Consider the following 20,223-nt stretch of genomic DNA (forward strand, 5'->3'; position numbering starts at 1 on the left):
CTGCCTAGCTATTGTGGTCCTGTCTTAGACTAGATGGATGATGTGATTGTGATTGAATACAAGAACACACCTGTTTCTGTAGGAATGGGTCTGGGGCAGTGACCAGGTAGAGGCAGTAGCTATGTTCCCATCATATGGACACACCTGCTGTTTCTGTGGGAACTAAGAGTTCAGGAACATACCTGTTGTTCCTGTGAGCAGTGAGGCATATACAAAAAAGTTAGGACATTGGGGGGGCTAGGTAGGTGCAGTGGGCCTGCTGTTCAGTAGGGTCAGGCCTATATTCAAGTTAGAATATTGGGGCTGGGGGCAGCTTTATTAGGATTCCATCATGTGGCCTCAGGTGCCAGTATAGAGTTAATGTTGTCCTCTGAATGTGGCTGTTCTTTCTTCCTACAATGGGATTGAAGTTTTTGTTTTTGATTTCCTAGCTTCCTTCTTGCCCATTGTGATTGCCTATTTCCTGACTTTTAAAGTGGATTTCTGATTCTAGGGTACAGAGGGCTCTGACCCAAGCTTCCCAAGCTGGGAGCTAGGGGCCTGGTTGTTAACTTTGTGTGCTGTAGCCTCTGGGTGTCTAGACTGAGGCCAAGGCCAGGACTCTCAGTGTTTCCCCCAAGTTACCCTAAGGCTCACAGAGTAAGGTGTGGGGGAGGAATGGTCTGGCCACTTCAGGTTTCCAGCTCTGTGCCCCTGGGCTACAGCTCAGGCAGGCTCAGCAGCTGGTGGCCGGAAGCTCTGGTGTCTGCAGCTTCCCCTGGTGGTGCTAAGGAATTAGTGGTTGCTGGCTCCACCCCCCTGGGCTTATTGGCACTCTTCCTGCCCTTCACTTCAGCCACAGCATAGCCTCAGTCTCACCTTTCCTCTAGGACTCCCCAGCCTTGCCTCTGCTTCCACTATTTCAGGATTTTACACTGGGGCACTCCTCTCTGGGTTTTCAGGGACAGGGGAATGATTAGAGTGGCTAAGGTTTACTCTGCCATCTTGGCTCCTGGAAGTTTAAGTAGGTGATTTTTAAACATCCAGGCTTTGGGCTAATAGCCTCAGGTGAAGCTGCTGTCACTGCCCAGCTCCCATGGAGCCTCTGTCCATCAGTGAACCATCTGCAAATTTCCCTTGGTGTGGGTGGATCCACTGGCTTGCTCTTGCTTTGTAGTAGTCTGGTCTCTGGGCTGTGCTGGTACAGCACCCCCATGCTTCAGTGCTCCCTGCTCCCCCTGCCCAGTCCTATGTGTGCACTTTCCTGGACTGGGAATCTGCCAGGATCCGTCTCCCAATGGATTCTGTCACTCTCAAATCTGTTCAGATTCGCTTTTTTTTTTAATCTTGGAGGGGGGAGGGCAGGGCAATTGGGGTTAAGTGACTTGCCCAAGGTCACACACAGCTAGTAAGTGTTATGTGTCTGAGGCCATATTTGAACTCAGGTCCTCCTGACTTAAGGGCCAGTTCTCTATTCACTGCACCAACATGCCGGCCCCTCAGATTCACTTTTTAGAGGTTACTGGTGGAATTCATGGAGGAGTTAAGGTGAATTCCTGCATTCACTCTGCCATCTTGGCTCATACGTTTTCATAGCCCAAGAACAACCTGCTGAGACTGCACCGGGTAAGGGAGGGGCTAGGTAATAAGTTTTGCCTCCCCAGCAACTGTTGTTAAGACCATAGAAGTCCCGCCCCCGCCACGTGTCTCCTCTTCCCACACCCCTAGTCCCCCCCCTTCCACCAAGGCTGCTGACGTATAAAGGAAGCGCAGAACCAGAAGCAAAGTCGGGCTGTGAAAGCCTGTGATGGAGGTGGTGGCTGCCAACGTATAAGGGAGGCGACGAGCCAGGAGCCAGTCCGGGCTGTGAAAGCCAGCAATGGTGGCGGTGGCGCCCGCCGGACAGCGCGGCGGGCGCTGGGATGAAGCGAGCCGAGCCTGCTGCTTCAGCTGCTTGCCTCCCCCGCCCGCCGCTTGGCCCGGGGCGGGAAGCCGGCAGTGGCTGCTGCTGCTGCTTCCCCTGCTGCTGCTGTCGGGCCGGGCCGGGGCGCTAGTGGAGGGGCTCTACTGCGGCTCGCACAACTGCTACGACGTGCTCGGGGTGAGCCGCAAGGCGGGCAAGGCGGAGATCGCACGCGCCTACCGGCAGCTCGCGCGCCGGCACCACCCGGACCTCGTGCGGCGGGAGGGCGCAGACGGCGAGAGCCTCGAGAGCGCGCAGGAGGCCTTCCTGCTGGTGGCCACCGCCTATGAGACCCTGAAGGTGAGCTGCAGCGGGGGCGGGTCTGCGGAGGAAGAGCGGGGGTGGGGAGTAATGGGGGGCTGCGGGGCCGAGGCTCCCTGTCCTCCCTACCCCCCTCGCTTCCCTTCGCCGGCTTGGAGCAGCCCTTCTCAGGCACTGAATCGATGCAGGGAAGCCCTCTATGCCTCTCACTGTGTGCAGTCGTAGACACTTCCTTCCCCATCCTGGGGGCCTCAGTTTCCTTGTCTGAAAAATGAAGGCGTTCTTTAGATTCTTGCTTTCGAGGCAAAAATAATCCGGAGTTTATCCGAACTGCATAAAGAGCAGTGGGCTTGGAGTCAGAGGACCTGCTACTAGGCTGTCCAGACTGCTTGTCAGCTGGGAGCTAAAGATCTGCTAGTTAATTTCACAAATGCTAACGCCTTCCTTCCCGGTATATTCTAAGTCTTGTTTACACATTGTTGTTTGCATGTTGTCTTTCCTTCATTAGACAGATCTGTGATAGCAGGCACCACTTTTTTTGCCTTTTTATTCAGTGTCCGACTCTTAGTGACCCCTTGAATCCCAGCAGGCCAGTACTGTCTGATGGGGTTTTCTTGGCAAAGATGCCAGAGTGATTTGTGGTTTCCTTTTCTAGCGGATTAAGGGGAATGGGTTAAGTGGCTTGCTCAGGGCCGGACAGCTAGCAAGTGTCTTGAGGCTGGTACTCAGGTATTCCTGACTCCAGCCAAGCTCCCTGTACCCCTGAGCCGCCTGTCTGCCCCCGGCTGTGCCTGACACGTAGTAAAGTGAACAAATGACTTCTTTGCTTGACTTGAGTGGATTTCCAGCCCTGCCACCGTGTGATTATAGGTAACTTAAACCGGCAAACTTTCTTCACCTATAAAATAAGGAGATTAGATGACTTGCCTAAAGTTGAAGAGGTTAGCAAGGGACAGACCGAGGGATTCTGAACTAGGCAGTCCCCAAGGTTCCTTCCAACTCTCAGATTCTTTGAAGTCCAGGTGACAAATTCATGTTTATCTATGAACTTGTTATCTTGACCCTTTACTGTGATCCTAGGACTTTTTGACCCTCAGTTTCCTTATCAATAAATTGGCAATTATAATAGTTGGCTACCTATTTTTCAGGGTTATACTTTAAATAACAGTGAAATCACTGTACTTTGTGTGGTGGGATGTTGGTTTCAATAAATGCTATTGAGATTGAGGTTTAAAAAAAATTTTTTTTAATCCAGCTTTAGGGGTTGGAAAGGGAGAGTTTTCTTGACTAGTGACCACTTGGGGCATGAAGTTATAGTCTGTGAATTAAATGGTTCCCAAGAATCTCTTGGCAGGAAATAGGCAAATATATATTTATTAAAATAATTATTGAATTATTAAATCTTTTAGTGACATGTTTTCCCAATATTAGAGTTGAGAAAAATTTGGTTAAATATAAGAAGGCAGTGGAAATACCTGTCAGTAAAGAGTATCCCCTACAAAATGGCAGGTCAAGTAGAGAGTATGGGAGGAACTTTTTGACTTGGATGAGAAATCACCTCTACCAGTGCCTTTCTAGAAACAGCCTACAGCGACGGTTTTTAATGTGTCATGGACCCCTTTTCCCCTTTGATGTTATCTTAAGAAAATGTCTTTATTTGAGTACAGCTTGTATTTGGACTAATATGTTAATATATTGGATTTGAATCTGGAAATCCATATTTTATCCTGTATTCTATAACAACCTTGAGCATTTTCTCCCATTTCCCCAGCTAGATCGGTTCATTGATGATGACTCTAAAGTGTACTGGCTTGGTTAACCCTAATTCATTTAGCATGAAAGAACACTAATGGAGCATTACTGTTACATCCTCCCTCAGACCAACTGGAATGATGCAATGAATTACTGGATCACCAAACTACACTGAATTGCGTCTGGGATAGACCAGAATGGGATAGATAGACCTTTCTATTAAGACACACAAATATCCTGGGTTCAGAATTCTCTTCAAACTCTGTGACTTTGGGCAGGTCATTTTACCTCTTTATATTTCAGTTTCCTTATCCCATACCTAAAATGAGGAGGTTGGACTTGATGGTCCCTAAGATCCATTTCATGTCTAAATCTATAATTATGTATACCCAAGTAAGTTAATATTTTTAAGCTACTTAAAAATTGTGTGATTCTTGGCATACTGCCTGTCCCTCTTCCACTACTCAGCCATCATCACTGCAGAAGCAGAGTAGGGTGCTCAGTAGTGAGAACTATTAAAAAATTATTTGTTTGGGAGCCTTCTTGGCCAAAGAAGTCACCCCATAATTGCCTACTGATGATGAGCCTCTGTATGCTTAGAACCTGCTTCCTCTGTCATTGGGGTTGTACTTAAGGACTTACTTTCTTTTCTTTTTTTTTTAAACAGTTGGGGTTAAATAACTTGCTCAAGGTTACACGGCCAGTTATTTTTGTGTGGATGCCCAGTATCTGAGGCCGGAACCGATACCAGGTCTCCAGACACTGGGGCCGGTAGTGGCACTCTTACTGTGCCACCTGGCCTCCCCAAGGACTTACTTTCAAGAACACAGAATTGCCACCCTGCCACAGTGAGACACTGGAATAAAACTTCTGTGATGGATATTTTGTTTATTCATTCTTTCATTTATTATCTGAAGCTTCATGAATAATAATTCTTTTTTCTATTCATATATGATACTTTTTAAAATATTTTAACTGTACCAATGATTTCATTTTTTAACTTCTGAAGAGGAAATTTCCTCTACCACTGGAGACTTTTTTAGTCTCAGAGAATTACTGAGGGACACTGAAAGGTTAAAATGATTTGTCCAGGGTCACAGTACACATGTATCAGAACTGGTACTTGCACTCAGGTCTTTTTGACTGTTCATTATACTATTCTGTCTCTCTTGTAAGCTAGACATTTTAATTTGGTTTGCTCATATAATAAACTCTACATTCTTACATTTCTTAACTGACAGAGGGGCTTTGGAATTGCAATGGCAACAAAAAAAAAGGATTTGTATCTTTACCCCCTGAATTTCCTTTCCTCCCCACCAAAAAATTCCCTGCATTTTTTACATGGTTTCAGAGTTTCCTCAAACCACTTTTTCTGCCATTATCCTCTCCTGTGCCCAACTTTGCATTAAAGACTCTTTTGTCCCAATTTGGGGGCAGGGAGCCATAAAATAAGGTACTTTTTATTTATTTAATCTTTTTAAATATTTACAATAGTAGGTTGGTTGTTTTTTTTTTTTTTCATCTTTATCCTGAAAGTTGTGTAAGCTAGCAAGCAAATTGAGAAAGAAATTAACTGAAAGACAAAAACCAGTCTTTGGAACCTGTTACTGATAGTTTTCTAAACTGCTATGTAATACAAGCTTGCTTTTATTGTTTGAAACTGACAAGAATCTCTCCAGAGTCTTAAAACATTTTTTATTTGAGAACACTTAGAATGTAATTTTACTTTAGAATGTAATTACTACATGTTCTAATGTATGTTACATGTGAAATATGGACTGGGCTGTGAAATTGATCTTATAGATAATTCTTGGATATGAGAAGAATTCAGTCATGTAGCCCCAGAGAAATTCAATAGATTTTTATTAAACATTTACTATGTGTTATTTAATGGTATTATAGAAATAAAAAATGAAAATCACCCTGCTTTCAAGGAGTTTGCTTTCTGCTGAGGGATATGGATGAATAAAATAAATAGCATAGTTGAGATTTGAACCCAAGTCTTCTGAGTTCAAATCCAGTGCTCATGATGCCTCAAAGAAGTGAGTAAGTGAAGATGTTGCATAATGTTGAATTCCAGGGAAATATTTATTTTTGTGTTTCCTGTATTTAATATTCAGTTTTTAAGAAAAAAATAATTGATAAAGGATCTTTGGTTTTGTGGAAAGAAGTTTTCTGGTCTTGATAGCTTAAATTCTTAATTCTCAAAAAGGCTCAGTTTTAAAATTCTAATGTCATTTTGTCCTGCCGGTGTCCGGAAGCGTAAGAGCGTGTGAAACGTTCCCGGTTCCACATGTTAGCCAGCTGTGGACGTGCATTGACAGAATGTCTTATCTTGCCTTTTGCAGGACGAAGAAACACGGAAAGACTATGATTACATGCTGGACCATCCCGAAGAATACTACAGCCACTATTACCACTACTACAGCCGGCGCTTAGCCCCGGAGGTGGATGTCAGAATCGTCGTCTTAGTCACCGTGTGCGCTATCTCCGTGCTTCAGGTGCGCGGCGTTTTGTTTTGTTTTTAACGTTTTTGCTTGGAGCATTTAGACAATATTTTTTGTAATACTGACTCTGCTTTTTTGGAATAGACTCAGATGTGCCTGTGTGAATGATACAATTAAGTAAAGTTTTATATTCAACTTGAGATTAAATTTTGCCTTTGTGGGGAAAAAAAAAAGTTTTATTTATTCAGCTATCTGATTGAGTATATTATTTATAAAACATAGTTTTATTTTTGGTTTTTAACACTATGTTATTTCCCCTTAGACTCTCATCCCCATACCCCTCTCCACCCCCTTTGAATCCTTCTTTGTCACCAAAAAATTAAACAAAACCAACTAACAGCAGCTGTGTCTGATAATTTCTATAACCTTCCATACGGATAGGAGGTAGGCATGACTCCTTGACAGTTTTCCAGGACCAGCATTATTCATTACAGGTCAACCTAAAGGACTGCTTTTCCAAATTCTTATAGTCAGACTCTTCCCTGACCCTGCCCAATCTTTTCTTCTTCAGATTTAACATCCTCAAAGTTTAAAAAAAAAAATCAAATCATCATTGATATGAACTTGAGGCCCTTCTACATCCTTGTCGTCCTCTGAACTTTTAGATTATCAGTATCATTAAATATGGACTTGAGGACTGAATATAGTTCAGTTCCAAATGTGGTCTGACCATGGCAGAATGCAGTGGAACTGTCACCACTTTATTACTGGAAGCTGTGCCTCTCTTAATGCAGCTCACAGGTATATATATCACTCTTGTATCATGATACCCTTGATTCATGTTGCATCTCTGCCCTGCTACCAAGACCCTCCAACATTTTCAGACAAACTACAATCTAGCTATGCATACCTCCCTCTTCTCATGTTTTGAATCTAAATATAGGATTTTTTTCCCCCATTAATCCCTATTAAATTTAATCTTACTGGATTTGTTCTAGTGTTATACCCTGTCTAGATCTCTTTGGATCCTGACTGTCATTTGGTGCATTAGCTAGCCCTCTTTGCTTTGTGTCACCTGCACATTGGATCAGGATACCATCCATCTTTTTATCCAAGTCAGTAATAAAAATTTTAAGCAGCATATAGTGCTTAGTACAGATTCCTGGGGCACTGTACTGGAACTATCCTCCCAAGTTGAAATGGAACCATTAATGATGCCTTTTGGGTCTGATCTTTCAACCAGTTCTGAATCCATCCATTTTCTCCATAAAATAATATTATATTTTAACAAATGCTTTGCCAAAATAATTTTACAGTTTTATAATAGACTTTTGTCAAAATCTGCTTATATTATTATATTTTATATTTCCTTGATCTATGACTTTAAAAACCATGTTAAAAAAGGGAAATAAGATTAGTCTGTTGTGACATTATCTTTATTAAGTTATATTGTGATCTCTGTGATCACCTTTCCTTTTCTAGTTGATCACTAACCTTCTAAAAGTATACTCTAGAATTTTTCCAAGAATCAAGATCAAGTTCATTGACTTTTTTTTTTGCAGGCTACATTCCTTTCAGTTTTTTTTTGAAAATTGGGACAGTTAACTTTCTCCAGTGCTGTTCTCAATGATCCTTTTCCATTCTTTCTGATCTTTCAGAGATTACTGATAGTGGCTTAGCGTTCCCACCCTTCAGTTCTTCAAATACTCCGGGATGTAGGTTAGGTTGTTCAGGTGGCTTGAACTTGGGGCAAGTAGATATTCCCTTATTGTCTCATTATTCTGGGTGTCAACTCTGTTAGTCATTTTTGCTGTCTCTAGTAAAAAAACAAAAACAAAAACCAGTCATTCTCCTTGGGAACAGAATAAGGGCCTTCTCTCCATCAGACCTCATTGTCTTATCCAAGTAGAGGTGACTCCAATTTTGTACTTAGCCTCAAAGCTTTTCTAAAAACCCTGCCTTTTTTGCTGTTGTCACCTTTCTTCACCTGCCTCAGCTCATGAGCCTTATTGCCCCTAATACCATTTTCACTCTGTGGTGCTACAATTTTGCCTTCATTTTCCATTACTTCTTGTACTTTTCTAAGTACTCGTTTACTCCTCCCCCCTCTCCCCAACAATATTCCTATCTATTCTGCCCCAATAGCTAATTTCTCCCTTTTGATAAGAATCAGATTCTGAATAGAAATCCCCTTGTTAGGTCCTTCATCTTTTAAAGGATGAATTTGTCATTATTTCAAGTCAAGAAATTTTTTTGTTTTGGCACAGAGAGGAGTCCCTAAGCTTCCTCATGTAAAATGTGCAGGTTGGATTAAATGATCTTCTAAGATCCCTTCCTGAGTTAATGTGATTGTAAAAGAATTTTTAAAAAATAAGTATGTTAGCTATTTGTTTATTTATTTATTGTCTTAGTAGGCATAGTTCAATTTATTTGTTTATAAAAAAAAATCTTTGTGGTTGCCACAGCAGCAGCCTGGGTCCTCTTCACAAGATGGTCAGTGAATTTCTGATAAGGAGACTTAGTGAACACAGTCTCCTTCCACAGGTCTGGGGTTAGATAGCTGTATGTTTTGGAGATGGCATCAAAGGTGGCTTTAGTGAAGTTGCCCAGAGTGGCAGTATAGCCTCTCGCAGAAGTGTAGCAGTCATCAATTCCAGCCATCATCAGCAGCTTCTTAGGCACAGGAGCTGAGATGATGCCAGTACCTCTAGGGGTGGGGATCAGGCGCACCAAAACCAACCCACATTGCCCAGTGACCTTGCAGGGTACTATGTGAGGCTTGCCAGTCTTGTTCCCCCAGTAGCCATGTCTCATAGGAACGATGGACAGCTTGGCCAGAATGATAGCACCACAAATAGCTGGGGCCACTTCCTTGGAGCACTTGACACCCAGACCAATATGGCCATTGTAGTCACCAATGGCCACAAAAGCGTTGAACCTGGTACGTTGTCCAGCTCTAGTTTGTTTCTGAACAGGCATGATCTTCAGAACCTCATCTTTCAATGAAGATCCCAGGAAGAAATCTATGATCTCTGACTACTTGATAGGAAGGGAGAAAAGATAGATCTCTTCCGAAGACTTGATCTTTATGTCCTTGACTAGCCGGCCCAGCTTAGTGACAGGAATGCACTCCTTGTTGGCACCAGCATCGTCTGCCATTTGGTGTTCACTAGAAGTAGGAGCTGTTTTTTGTTTTTTTAAACCAAATTCTAGACTTCAGAAAGTTCAGTTTTTTCTTTCCAATAAGAACTACAAAATCTTTCCTTCTTCCTAATCATTGTGGGAAAATCAGTTTAGTTTCCTCTGTGTTTTATCTCCTGTTTCTGTAGCTGGCAGCCTCTATACACTACAATTTGGAATATTTTCTTCAGGAGGTCTGGCATAGCCTCCTTAATACTTTGAAAGCATCTACCATACTGCAAAAAGCCATTCTTCCATTCACATTCAAGATAAAGTCTTCTACCACCACGCTTTGTGTAAATCCAATGAAAGTTGCCTTTCAAAGTTTGCAGGCATTAGGGTCTTTAACCAGAAGATAAAAGAATTTAAGGTTTGATGTATTGAGAGTTTCTAAGCCCATTTGCTTTGAGGAAATGGTTACTATTTATAGGTGTTCATTTCATAATATTGAGACAAATATTTGCCTTTCTCTGAACTTTTTTTGAATTGTAATTTTAATCTTTAACACTTTTACACTTTTTTTGAAATGCATCAAAATATTTTTTTCCTGAGGTCAATTTTCATTTTTTATCTCCATAATACCACCAAATGAGACATAGTGAATCTTTATTAAAAGTTTATTGAGCTGTTTTCTGAGCACAGGGGGAAAAAAATCAGTCATGAAGCATACAGTTTTTAAGACCAGGTATGAATATAATTTCAACTCTACTTTGCTGTATGATACATCTTTTAATTTGGGGAAAGCAAGTATTCAAATTCAAACAAAATTTAGAGGCCATTTGTTTATTTGTACGAAATATTCATTAATACTGACATTTAAGTTGAATATCTGATAATAAGGAAATTTTTGTGGACAATTCTTATGCTTAAGAGAACTTGAAAAGTTAGAAAAGATTTTTTTTTTCTGAAAGATGACTTTTGGTTTATTTCAGAATATTTCCTACTGTTGACTTTGCTTATATTTTTGGTAACTACTTCTGAATACAATTCATTAATCATTTTAAAAGAAATTACTCAGGAAGAGAAATATGATGGTAGAGGAGCTGCCCGTTAGGAATTAGGAGGTAGTGTGATGTAGAGTAGGAGTGCAGGCTCTGTACTCTGAAGACCTGGTTTCAGATCATTGTTCTGATACTTAACTGTGTAACTGGACAAACCACTTAGCCTCACTAGGCCTCAGTTTCCTTTCTGGTCAAATGAGGGGAATTGGATTAGATGACTTTTGACGTGCCTTCCAATTTCAGATCTGTGCCCATTTGACTTCAGTAATAGAAATGTGTGTTTCTTTGCTCCTAGATTATGAGTGCTGAGGTCACTTAATTTTAAGAATTGAATCATCACAAGAGTATAACTTAAGCAAGACATGAATTTTACTTTTTATTGATCTTAGTCTAGAGTCTAGTTGTACTATATCATAGATTGTTTTTTAAAAGCATCCTTTTTAAAAAACTGTTACAAAAACAAAATAGTTAATAGCTAATGAGGACATTGTCATCAGTATGCTTTATGTTTCGTTTGGAGCTCTCATTCTTAGATATTAGAATTTGAATGATAGATTCCTCTTAGGATAGTTAATTCAGTTATATGATACAAAGTTATCAAAATTGAGAAATAATGCCTTCTAAGGCAGTGTACAGTGAAGATCATTACTTTGCAGTTCTGAGGAATGCAACAGAGGAAACATTCCACCATGGTTAGTCAAGAGATTATAAGATTATTGGGATACTTATTATAATTCTATATTAGAGTTTTTCTCCCTAGAGTAAGGCCTTTTTCAGCTTGAACATACTATGGTTCTATGTCATAAGTAAAATTCAAGGGAAAAAAATTCATGTTATAACTGAGTATTATATTAACTACCAGTGCAAGAATCAAATGATGAATTTTTACAGTCTGGCCACAAGGTACCTTTCCAGTCTTATAAAACATGCAATCCCTCCCCCATCAAAAATTCTGTAGTTCAGGCAAATTGACCTTGGTCTTTCTCCTGCATAGCATTCATCTCCCTGGAATGTACTCCCTCCTTACCTCGTGTAATCTCTCCCTGTTTTCCTTCAGTATTCAGCCCATAGGCTACTACTTTCTGCATCAGACCTTTCCTGTTCAACTGCTGGTGCTTTCTCCCTACCCTAGTTAGTTTGTATTTTTTAATGTAAGTCTCCTTCTTTAATGTTGTCTCTCCCCCTCCCCATCCCCCATTAAAGTATAAGCTTTGGGATAGGATTCACTTTCATATTTGTATCTCCAGCACTTAGCATAGTGTGTATCATAGGTGCTTAATAACTGTTTGTTTTTTGTTTACTTTGCTCTGTATCAGTACACCAAGTCTTTCTGAATTCTTCACATTTTGTCAGTTCTTATCCAAATACTTTAATGGATGGAGATCATAACCCACACATACTTGGCAATTTTCTGCAGTTCTTGTCCATGTTATATTATCCTAAGGATACCTTGAACACCTGAGCTGTTTTCCCTCACTTATCCCGTTCTCTTCCTTATGTGATCAGACTATTCAATCATGCATGTTTTCAATGATAGGCTTTAGACTATAATTGATGTGTTAATTAATTGACATGTTACGGCCTCCTCACATCTTCAAGGGCCTTTACCTTGTACTCTAAACAATACTTGTTTTTAATTCTCCAGAGACTATAACTCATAACCATATAACACTAGTAGAATATTTTTTAAATGGGCCTTTGTTTTAGTTAGAAGTTGGGGAGAAAGGGAGTGTCATTAAACAAACTTTGTAATTTCCATATATACCGTGCATACACACACATGGATAGACACTACAAATAGACAATGAGTTAAGCCAGAATTGAAGAAGGGAAAAAAGTGAGTCATTTTGGGAAATTACAAAGAGGGACAAACAGCTTGGGTGTTATATGTGTGCAATCATGTAAAATATTTTCATTATTAGTCATCTTGTGCAAGAAGACTTGAATATAAAAGAAAGCAAAAGAAAGAAAGTGAAATATAGCATGCTTCAGTATGTATTCAACCAATATTAGTTCTCTCTGGAAGCGGATAGTGTGCTTCATCATTAGTCCTTTGGGATTGTCTTAGAGCATTGTATTGTGGAGAATAGCTAAGTCATTCACAGTTGTTCATTGAACAAAATTGCTGTTACTGTATGATATTCTCTCGGTTCTGCTCACTTCACTTTGCATCAGTTCATAGAAGTCTTTCCAGGTTTTTGTGAAATCATCCTGTTAGTCATTTCTTTTAGTACAGTAATATTCCACTACAATCATATACCACAGTGTGTTTAGCCATTCTCCAATTGATGAGTATCCCCTTGATTTCCAATTTTTATCCATCACAAGAAAGAGCTGATAGAAATATTTTTGTACAAGTGGGTCTGATTTCCCTTTTTTGGCTGTCTTAAACCTAAGTGATCTAAAGATATGTACAGTTTTGTAGCCCTTTGGGCATAGTTCCAAATTGCTTTTCAGAATGGTTGGATCAGTTCACAACTCCATTAACAGGAGTGCTCACTTTTCTGCCAGTTCTTTGCTACTATAAAAAAGGAGGTTATAAATATTTTTGTATATATGAAACCTTTCGCTGTGCCTTTCACTTCCTTGAGCAAGTATTTGCCCAAGAGTAATATTTCCAGTGAAAGATTGTGTGTGTGTGTGTGTGTGTGTGTACACACTTAATAATCTTTTATATAGTTATATCTTATATTTTTCCCAATTTTATTATTTATTTTTAGTTTTCTTTAAGGCGTTTTGAATTCCAAATTCTCTCCCCTCCTAATTCTGCTTATTTCTCCTGCTTATTGAGAAGACAAGCAGTTTGATATCAGTTATACATGTGAAATCATGCAATGCATTTCCTAGGAGTATGTCTAGTGACTTTCCTAGCATGACTTCCAGTTATGTTCCAGAAGAGGACGACTTCCAAGCCCCACCAGTGGTTCCGTAGTCCCATCGCTTCTCCCACTAGTGGTTCTCATATTTGGTCATCTTTGCTAGTCTCTGGATATGAGTTGAAACTTTACTCAGTGTAATATTTGTATTCCTCTTGGTGATTTGGAACATTTTTTTCTCTTTGTTCTTGTGAAAACTGCCTGTTCATTGTGTTGACTATTTTTGAAATGGTATCTCAGCTTCAGGGAGACCGCTTATCCCCATGAAAAAGCTTGCTGGAGAAGGTCTGACGCTTCTTTGCCTTTCCGCCTCTTTCTCCCATGCTGGGAAAAGGAGAAACCTCGATATGAAAGAGAACCTGGAGGTGTGGCACAGTGGAAAGAGTGCTGGACTTGGAGTGAGGAGAAGCTTGGGCTCAAGTCTTGCTTCTGACATTTAATAGCTGGGTCACTGTAATAGGAATGCAAATTTGGAAGATCTTCCCTGTCCCTAGGCTAAAATGCACCTGAAGCCTGGGGAGGGAGGCTTGTTTTTCAGTAGATACTTCTTGATTGGCCAGTGAGTCAATAAGGTTGTTACATTCTCTGAGCCAGGAGAAGGCTATATAAGCCCTGATGTGTAGCTTTGTTTTGGGACTCACTTTGAGAAGTGTTCTGTGATTTGATCTGAATTCTGGGAAGCCGTTGTTGAGAGTCCCCCGGCTTTGAAAAACCCAGATGTGGAAACCCAGATGTTGACTGGGTATGGATGTAATGGTTGGACAGTTTGGAAATCTGTCTACTTGATCTGTTTCTGTCTTGATAATTCTGCCTGTATGCTTTGAAGTTCGGGGTGCTGACCTTTTTCCCCTGAACAAGGTAAACGATATATGTCTGACTGATTAAAGTAAGCTTGTTAACCCATTTTGAGTTGCTTTCCTTTATCAAAGCAGATCTAAGAACCTGTGTGAACAGACCTGGGGACGCTGGGGTGCTTGCCGCTACAGTCACGTGGTCTAGTCAGGCAGGGTTGGGGAGCCTGCAACCTCGAGGCCACATGGGACCCTCTAGGTCCTCAAGTGTGCCCTTCCACTGAATCCAGACTTCACAGAACAAATCCCCTTAATGAAAGCATTTGTTTTGTAAAACTTGGACTTAGCCAAAAGACCACCCAAGGACCTAGAAGGCCACTTGTGATCTCAAGGCAACCTCTCTGAGCCTTTGATTTCTTATCTGTAGAGCAGGTCTCACTTTACATAGCTTTTATAAAAAGCCAATGAAATAAAGTGTTATAATAGGCTAAGTCTTAGCTGTTATAAGTCAGAGAACTTGGGTTCAGGTCGTAGCTCAGACACTTATTGAAGTATGTGACTTGGGAGAGCCAGTTAGTGTTTTTGTAACTGTAAAGTATCTCAAGGTAAACTGTTGCTGCCTCTGAATGTATCATGCCATGACTGAAATCAGTCTTGGTTTTGTCTCCCCATATATGCAAGACTTTCTATTTAATACAGATGAATGGTGGTTAGGTGGTTTTGGTTACCAGCTAATTTTTGTTGCTAAATTTGGAGTCATATTTGCAAGTAAAAGTGACTGTATTTTTCTTGTTAAATATTTCTAGTTTTTCAGCTGGTGGAGTAGCTATAATGAGGCCATCAACTACTTAGCCACGGTGCCACGGTATCGTATTCAAGCTACTGAAATTGCCAAGCAGCAAGGGCTGCTTAACAAAGCCAAAGAAAAAGGCAAAAACAGACGATCCAAGGAGGAAATCCGTGAGGAGGAAGAAAACATCATCAAAAACATTATAAAAAGTAAAATAGATATAAAAGGAGGCTATCAGAAACCTAAAGTGTGTGATATTCTACTATTCCAAATTATTTTAGCTCCTTTTCACCTGTGTGCATACATAGTCTGGTATTGCCGATGGATTTATCATTTTAATATCAAAGGTCAAGAGTATGGAGAAGAAGAGAGGCTGTATCTCATACGTAAATACATGAAAATGTCAGAATCTCAGTTTGACAGTTTGGAAGATCATCAAAAAGCAATTTTTCTTGAACGAAAGCTGTGGATAAGAGAGAACTATGAAGTGAGTAGCTTGAACTGTTTTGATAATTTAATGTATTCTTTCATGTCAAAAGTAGAAAGATGCTTAATTTTCTCAAAATGTACAGTTGTCCCTTCCACATTGAGGGGCTTAGGGGCATTGGAGCCCCCACGATCTGGAAAATCTGCTAAAATTTTTTGGCCCTCCCCTTGTACCAGAGAAGTCTGAATTATTAATGTATTAAAAAAATAAAATATGTTGATGTTATACAGTTCTATACATACATTTTATGTATTTCTGAGTTTCTAAACTTTTTCTGTGTCACCTGCTGGTCTTCATGTGTCGCCTATAACTTCTGCAAAACTCCCCCAAATTTCCCATTTAACTTTTATACCAATCTGTGATATACCAAAAACAAGATGGGAAAAGTCATGATGTGAAGGGATAACTACATTGCAAAAGAAGAGTGTGAATATATTTGTCATTGAGAAAAAAACTATTTTTGCTGTCTACAGTTTTGTTTACAAGATTAACTACAAATATATTTTTTTTAATTTTCACTTGGCATTATCTGTGTATCAGCCAAAATGATTCTGAAAAATTCAGTCTGATCTGATTTTTCTGTGCCATTCTTGGTAAGAAAACTGCAGTGGGTAGATAAAAGCCACATTACTTAACAGTTTGCACAGAAAAGTGAAGGAACCAGATTTTCGGGCTTGGTTCACTTTATCTGAGCTGCTTCAGTTTTGGAACCCGATCTCAAATATTCATTTTTTTTTAAAGCAATTGGGGTTAAGTAACTTGCTCAAGGTTATACGGCCAGTTATTTCTGGGTGTGGTGCTAAGTATCTGAGCCTGGATTCGATCCCAGGTCATCCCGACTCTGGGGCCGGTGCTCTTACTCGTTGAGCCACCTGGCTGCCTCTTCAAATACTCATTTTTAATGAAATATAATCAAAAAACTGATTTGTCATTCCAAAATTAATGAAAATAAGAAGTGACTCTTGCTTGCTTAGTTTTTAAAGTGTTTTAAAATAAATTTTCTGTTAATGCTTCCAACAAATTCCAATAAATACATGTTTCTGAAAACCTAGAGATGGATATTAGCAGTAATATAATTAACCATTCTTTGAGGAATCACAGATGCAGTTTGTCAGACATTCATTAAACTCCTAATATGCCCTGTGCCTAGGCCCTGGGGATACAAAAGTAAAAGGCCTTGCCTTTAAGAAATCTCCATTTTATTAGGGAAGGTAGGCTAAAAGAGATAGTGTAGAGAGAGAAGGTCCAGGATAGAACCTGGGGGCAGGATGTGGATGATGGTCCTACAAAGAATACTGAGCAGAATTGGGCCCGTGAGTGTGTTTTCAAACCTAGAGGAGAAATGCTTGCTTCTAATGAGCTGTCACATTTCCCATGTTTTCTTTGGTACCAGTGATTTTTCTCTATCCTCAGTTTCTTCATGTATAAAATGAGTTCATTAAATTAGATGATTTCTTCCTTTTCTGACATTTGTTGATTCTTTATCTTAGTGGTATTCTTTTAAGTGGTTGAATAAATTTATATTTTAAATAGGAATGTAGTATAGGAAAACCTGATTTAAGTAAACTGATTTCTCTACTTGCACAGCAGTGTTCTTTTTGACAGGTGTCTTTCTAAATCGATTTCACTATACAGTAAAATACCAATCTGATTATGTACATTAACATAAATATATTTTAATTTTTAAGTGTATGGAACAAGTGGTCTTATCTAGGCAGGTATTGTAGAATGCATGTTAAATGTGTGTTCAACCTATTTAATAAATAGATAAAAAGTCATAATGCATTGTTTATACATTAGTGTGTTTTTCTAAGCTGAAAAGCGTACTCTGAAGTAGTTTAATCATCTCAGTTCTTGAATCTTATGTGTATTACTGATTTGGAGAGGAGGCAACTGTTACGTTTTTAATTTTAGAGGTTTTTCCAGGGTAGGTTTTTCTTTGTCAGAATTTTCAGGCTATTGTGAAAACCTGTGGTTCACAGCCCAGTTTTATAGATTGCTTTCAAGATTTTAGAGAATAATGTTTTGCATAATTAGTCTAATATAATATTGTATAAGATAAATTTCAAAGCATGTATGTTAATACCTTAAAATATCTGGAAAAATGAAGAATCCAACTCCATTTAATTTTGACATTAGTAGATGTTATGCAGCATACCCAGGAGATATATTGTGCTTGTGTTGTTCCATTCTTTTTTCACCTTAATGTGGGATTTGTTTATTTTGTCTCATTAAGGATTCTTAGTTTTGCCAAAAAAAAAAAACTCTCCCATAATGCCATTTTGTTACACTAATTAAAACAGAAAAGTCATCAGTTAAACATAGAAACTCGTAGTTTGGTGGTGAGAAAAGTAAAGTTGTTTTTTAATGGCTGTTTGCCAAGACAAAAGGAAGTGCTTAAATCTTTTAAAATTTGGATCACATGTTCTATTAGTGAACAAAGGACAAAAGTCCTGATAGAAGGCTAGAAAGCTTCATGTACCTCTTGCTAGGGAATTACTTTTGCAAAAAAAAAAAAAAAAACCCTCCCCTTATTTTATTGACAATACTAAAGTATACTTTGGAAGTGCTTATGATCTCTGGTTAGACAGTCTTAAAACACAAACATGGCTGTTGCAAACTAGATTAGTTTTTCATAACATGCTAAATTAACTGTGACCAGTTTTTTAAAAAGTCTCCTGTGAACCCAGCCTATGCTGGTGGATTGTAAACTTCAAAGGCTTCAAATCCTTACCAACTACCAGCCTTACTTCTGCTCTTTGAAAACCAGGTGACCTCAGTGTGGGAGCCATATGGGCCTACAGTTTGTTAGTTTTCTTGGCTCTGGTAGATCCATGAAACAGTCAGAAACACAAAGGAAGTGTGGAAGGGTTGTAATGGGAGCTAGTGAAGGAGGTACTCGTATCAAAAGGTTGATAGATACGTCAGAGAGTTTTGAGTTAGCAAACTGGTGTCCCCCTGTTAATGGTTAGGGAGGCCGCTTCATGTGGGAAGGGGTCCCAGGGCTGTCCCCAGTGCTCATGTTGTGTGTTTCTGTGCAGGTCTACAAACAGGAACAAGAGGAAGAGCTAAAGAAGAAAAAGGCAAATGACTCTCGATGGAAGAGATACCGGAGATGGATGAAGAATGAGGGACCTGGGCGGTTAACTTTTGTAGATGACTAATGATTGCTGGAATTCTGTGTATCAGACCACAATAATTATAAAAATATTTTTCATAAGGGAATTCTTTTAGAAAATTCATCCATTTATTTTCAGTAACAGTCTAAAATTCAGAGAGCATCTGATGGAATGAAACAATGTGAAGTCTGAAACATACATAAAACTGTATTATTAAGACATTTTTCAAAATCCTTTTCAGTATTTATATTCCACGTGCTTTGTGGCTATTAAATCTTCATGCTGTATCTTCTACCAGATACTACTTAAAAACTTACAGTTTTCCATTCTAGAACTTTTCTTGCTTTTCTGTTATGTTGCTCATTATTCTTTCCTATCCTCATTTTTTTCATAGAACTTTACTTTAAAAAAGGAAATCACAACTGCACTTAGTTACTGTTTTGTAAATTTGTCCAAAATCTCTCCAGGAGAGTAACTCTTCTAATGGATCTTTTTTATTACAATCATTAAGGATTGAAATATGTTTTTTAAAAAGTCTCTCCAGGAGAGTTTTCTGCTATCATGTTCTTGTAACATGGTCTTTATTGCATTTGTTATAGGATTATAAATGTGATCAGAAACTCTCCAGGAGAGTGATTCTACTCTCATGTCCTCGTAGGATGATCTTTATTGCAGTCATTATAAGATTGTAAGTCTTAAAAAGTGAGTCAAAATCAAACTAAGGAAAAAGTGAGTCAAAATCAAAAGTAAGCATAAATCTCTACAAGAGGGTAAACGGGTCCTTATTGTGACCACATGGCTTAATAACTTTTGTAATAAAAATATAATTCCTCTTCAAAAATGAAAATATAGAACAAAGAGCACAAAAGCTACCCCTAAAATTCTGAAACCCTTAAGTTGTAGGGAGTCATATGTAGTTGTGAGCGCTGACTTAAACATTTTGAAAATAGAATCAGGAGGTGTACGAATGTGAATCAGTGACATTAACCAGGGTACCAGTGTTATGTGTTAGGCTGCAAAACAAGAAATAAGTTGGCTGCACTGGAGATTCCTTTTTTTTTTTTTAATATTTTTTGTATATGAAAGTGAAAGTTCTCATTTGGTAACAGCCCAGAACATACAACTTTAGTAATTGTGGCATGTAATCTTTCACTAAAGTGTCAGTACACCTTCATCAAGGTAAGCTGATTCTCTTGTTAAAGGGTTTTTTTCTTTGCTTTATGTAAATAAAATGGTTTGTTATATTACAACTTGATTTGTTTGAAATTCTAAATTAAATTCTAACTTCTGCAATTTAAAGAAAATTGACAAATGTAGCACAGAAGTATAGAGCAAGGTTCTATAGTTAAACAGACTAAGAACTCTGATAACAATATATCACAGAATTTCAGAATTGGAAGGGAGCTCAGAGGCAGTCTGGCCCAATTATACCTGAAAGAGGATACCCTCTGCAACATCCCTGACAAGGCTGTTCCTTGAAGATCTCCAGAGAGGGAAACAAGCCTGTTCCTCTCCCAGTATATCTCATTGTTAGGAATTTCCCCTAACATCAAGTCCCATTTTGTCTCTGCAATGTC

General features: G+C 39.2%; 1 protein-coding gene across 1 annotated transcript; it reads left to right on the top strand.

Annotated features, from left to right (window-relative positions):
• The first annotated feature begins 1,801 nt into the window (after positions 1-1,801).
• DNAJC25 (DnaJ heat shock protein family (Hsp40) member C25) lies at positions 1,802-18,752 on the top strand. The gene is made up of 4 exons (XM_069085309.1): positions 1,802-2,242; positions 6,304-6,456; positions 15,057-15,527; positions 18,569-18,752. The coding sequence occupies exons 1-4, from the start codon at positions 1,859-1,861 to the stop codon at positions 18,689-18,691; spliced, it is 1,131 nt and encodes a 376-aa protein (XP_068941410.1). The 5' UTR covers positions 1,802-1,858; the 3' UTR covers positions 18,692-18,752.
• The last annotated feature ends 1,471 nt before the right edge of the window (positions 18,753-20,223 follow it).

Source organism: Petaurus breviceps, unplaced genomic scaffold (assembly GCF_028583685.1).
Source record: "Petaurus breviceps papuanus isolate PSGF00001 unplaced genomic scaffold, PetGlider_PUasm1.0 175, whole genome shotgun sequence".
In the NCBI taxonomy this organism is placed as follows: domain Eukaryota; kingdom Metazoa; phylum Chordata; class Mammalia; order Diprotodontia; family Petauridae; genus Petaurus; species Petaurus breviceps.

Coding starts and splice junctions, on each gene's coding strand:
- DNAJC25 (XM_069085309.1), top strand. CDS start 1,859: ATGGTGGCGGTGGCGCCCGCCGGACAGCGCGGCGGGCGCTGGGATGAA. Junction 2,243..6,303: donor CCGCCTATGAGACCCTGAAG/GTGAGCTGCAGC, acceptor TGCCTTTTGCAG/GACGAAGAAACACGGAAAGA. Junction 6,457..15,056: donor GCGCTATCTCCGTGCTTCAG/GTGCGCGGCGTT, acceptor AAATATTTCTAG/TTTTTCAGCTGGTGGAGTAG.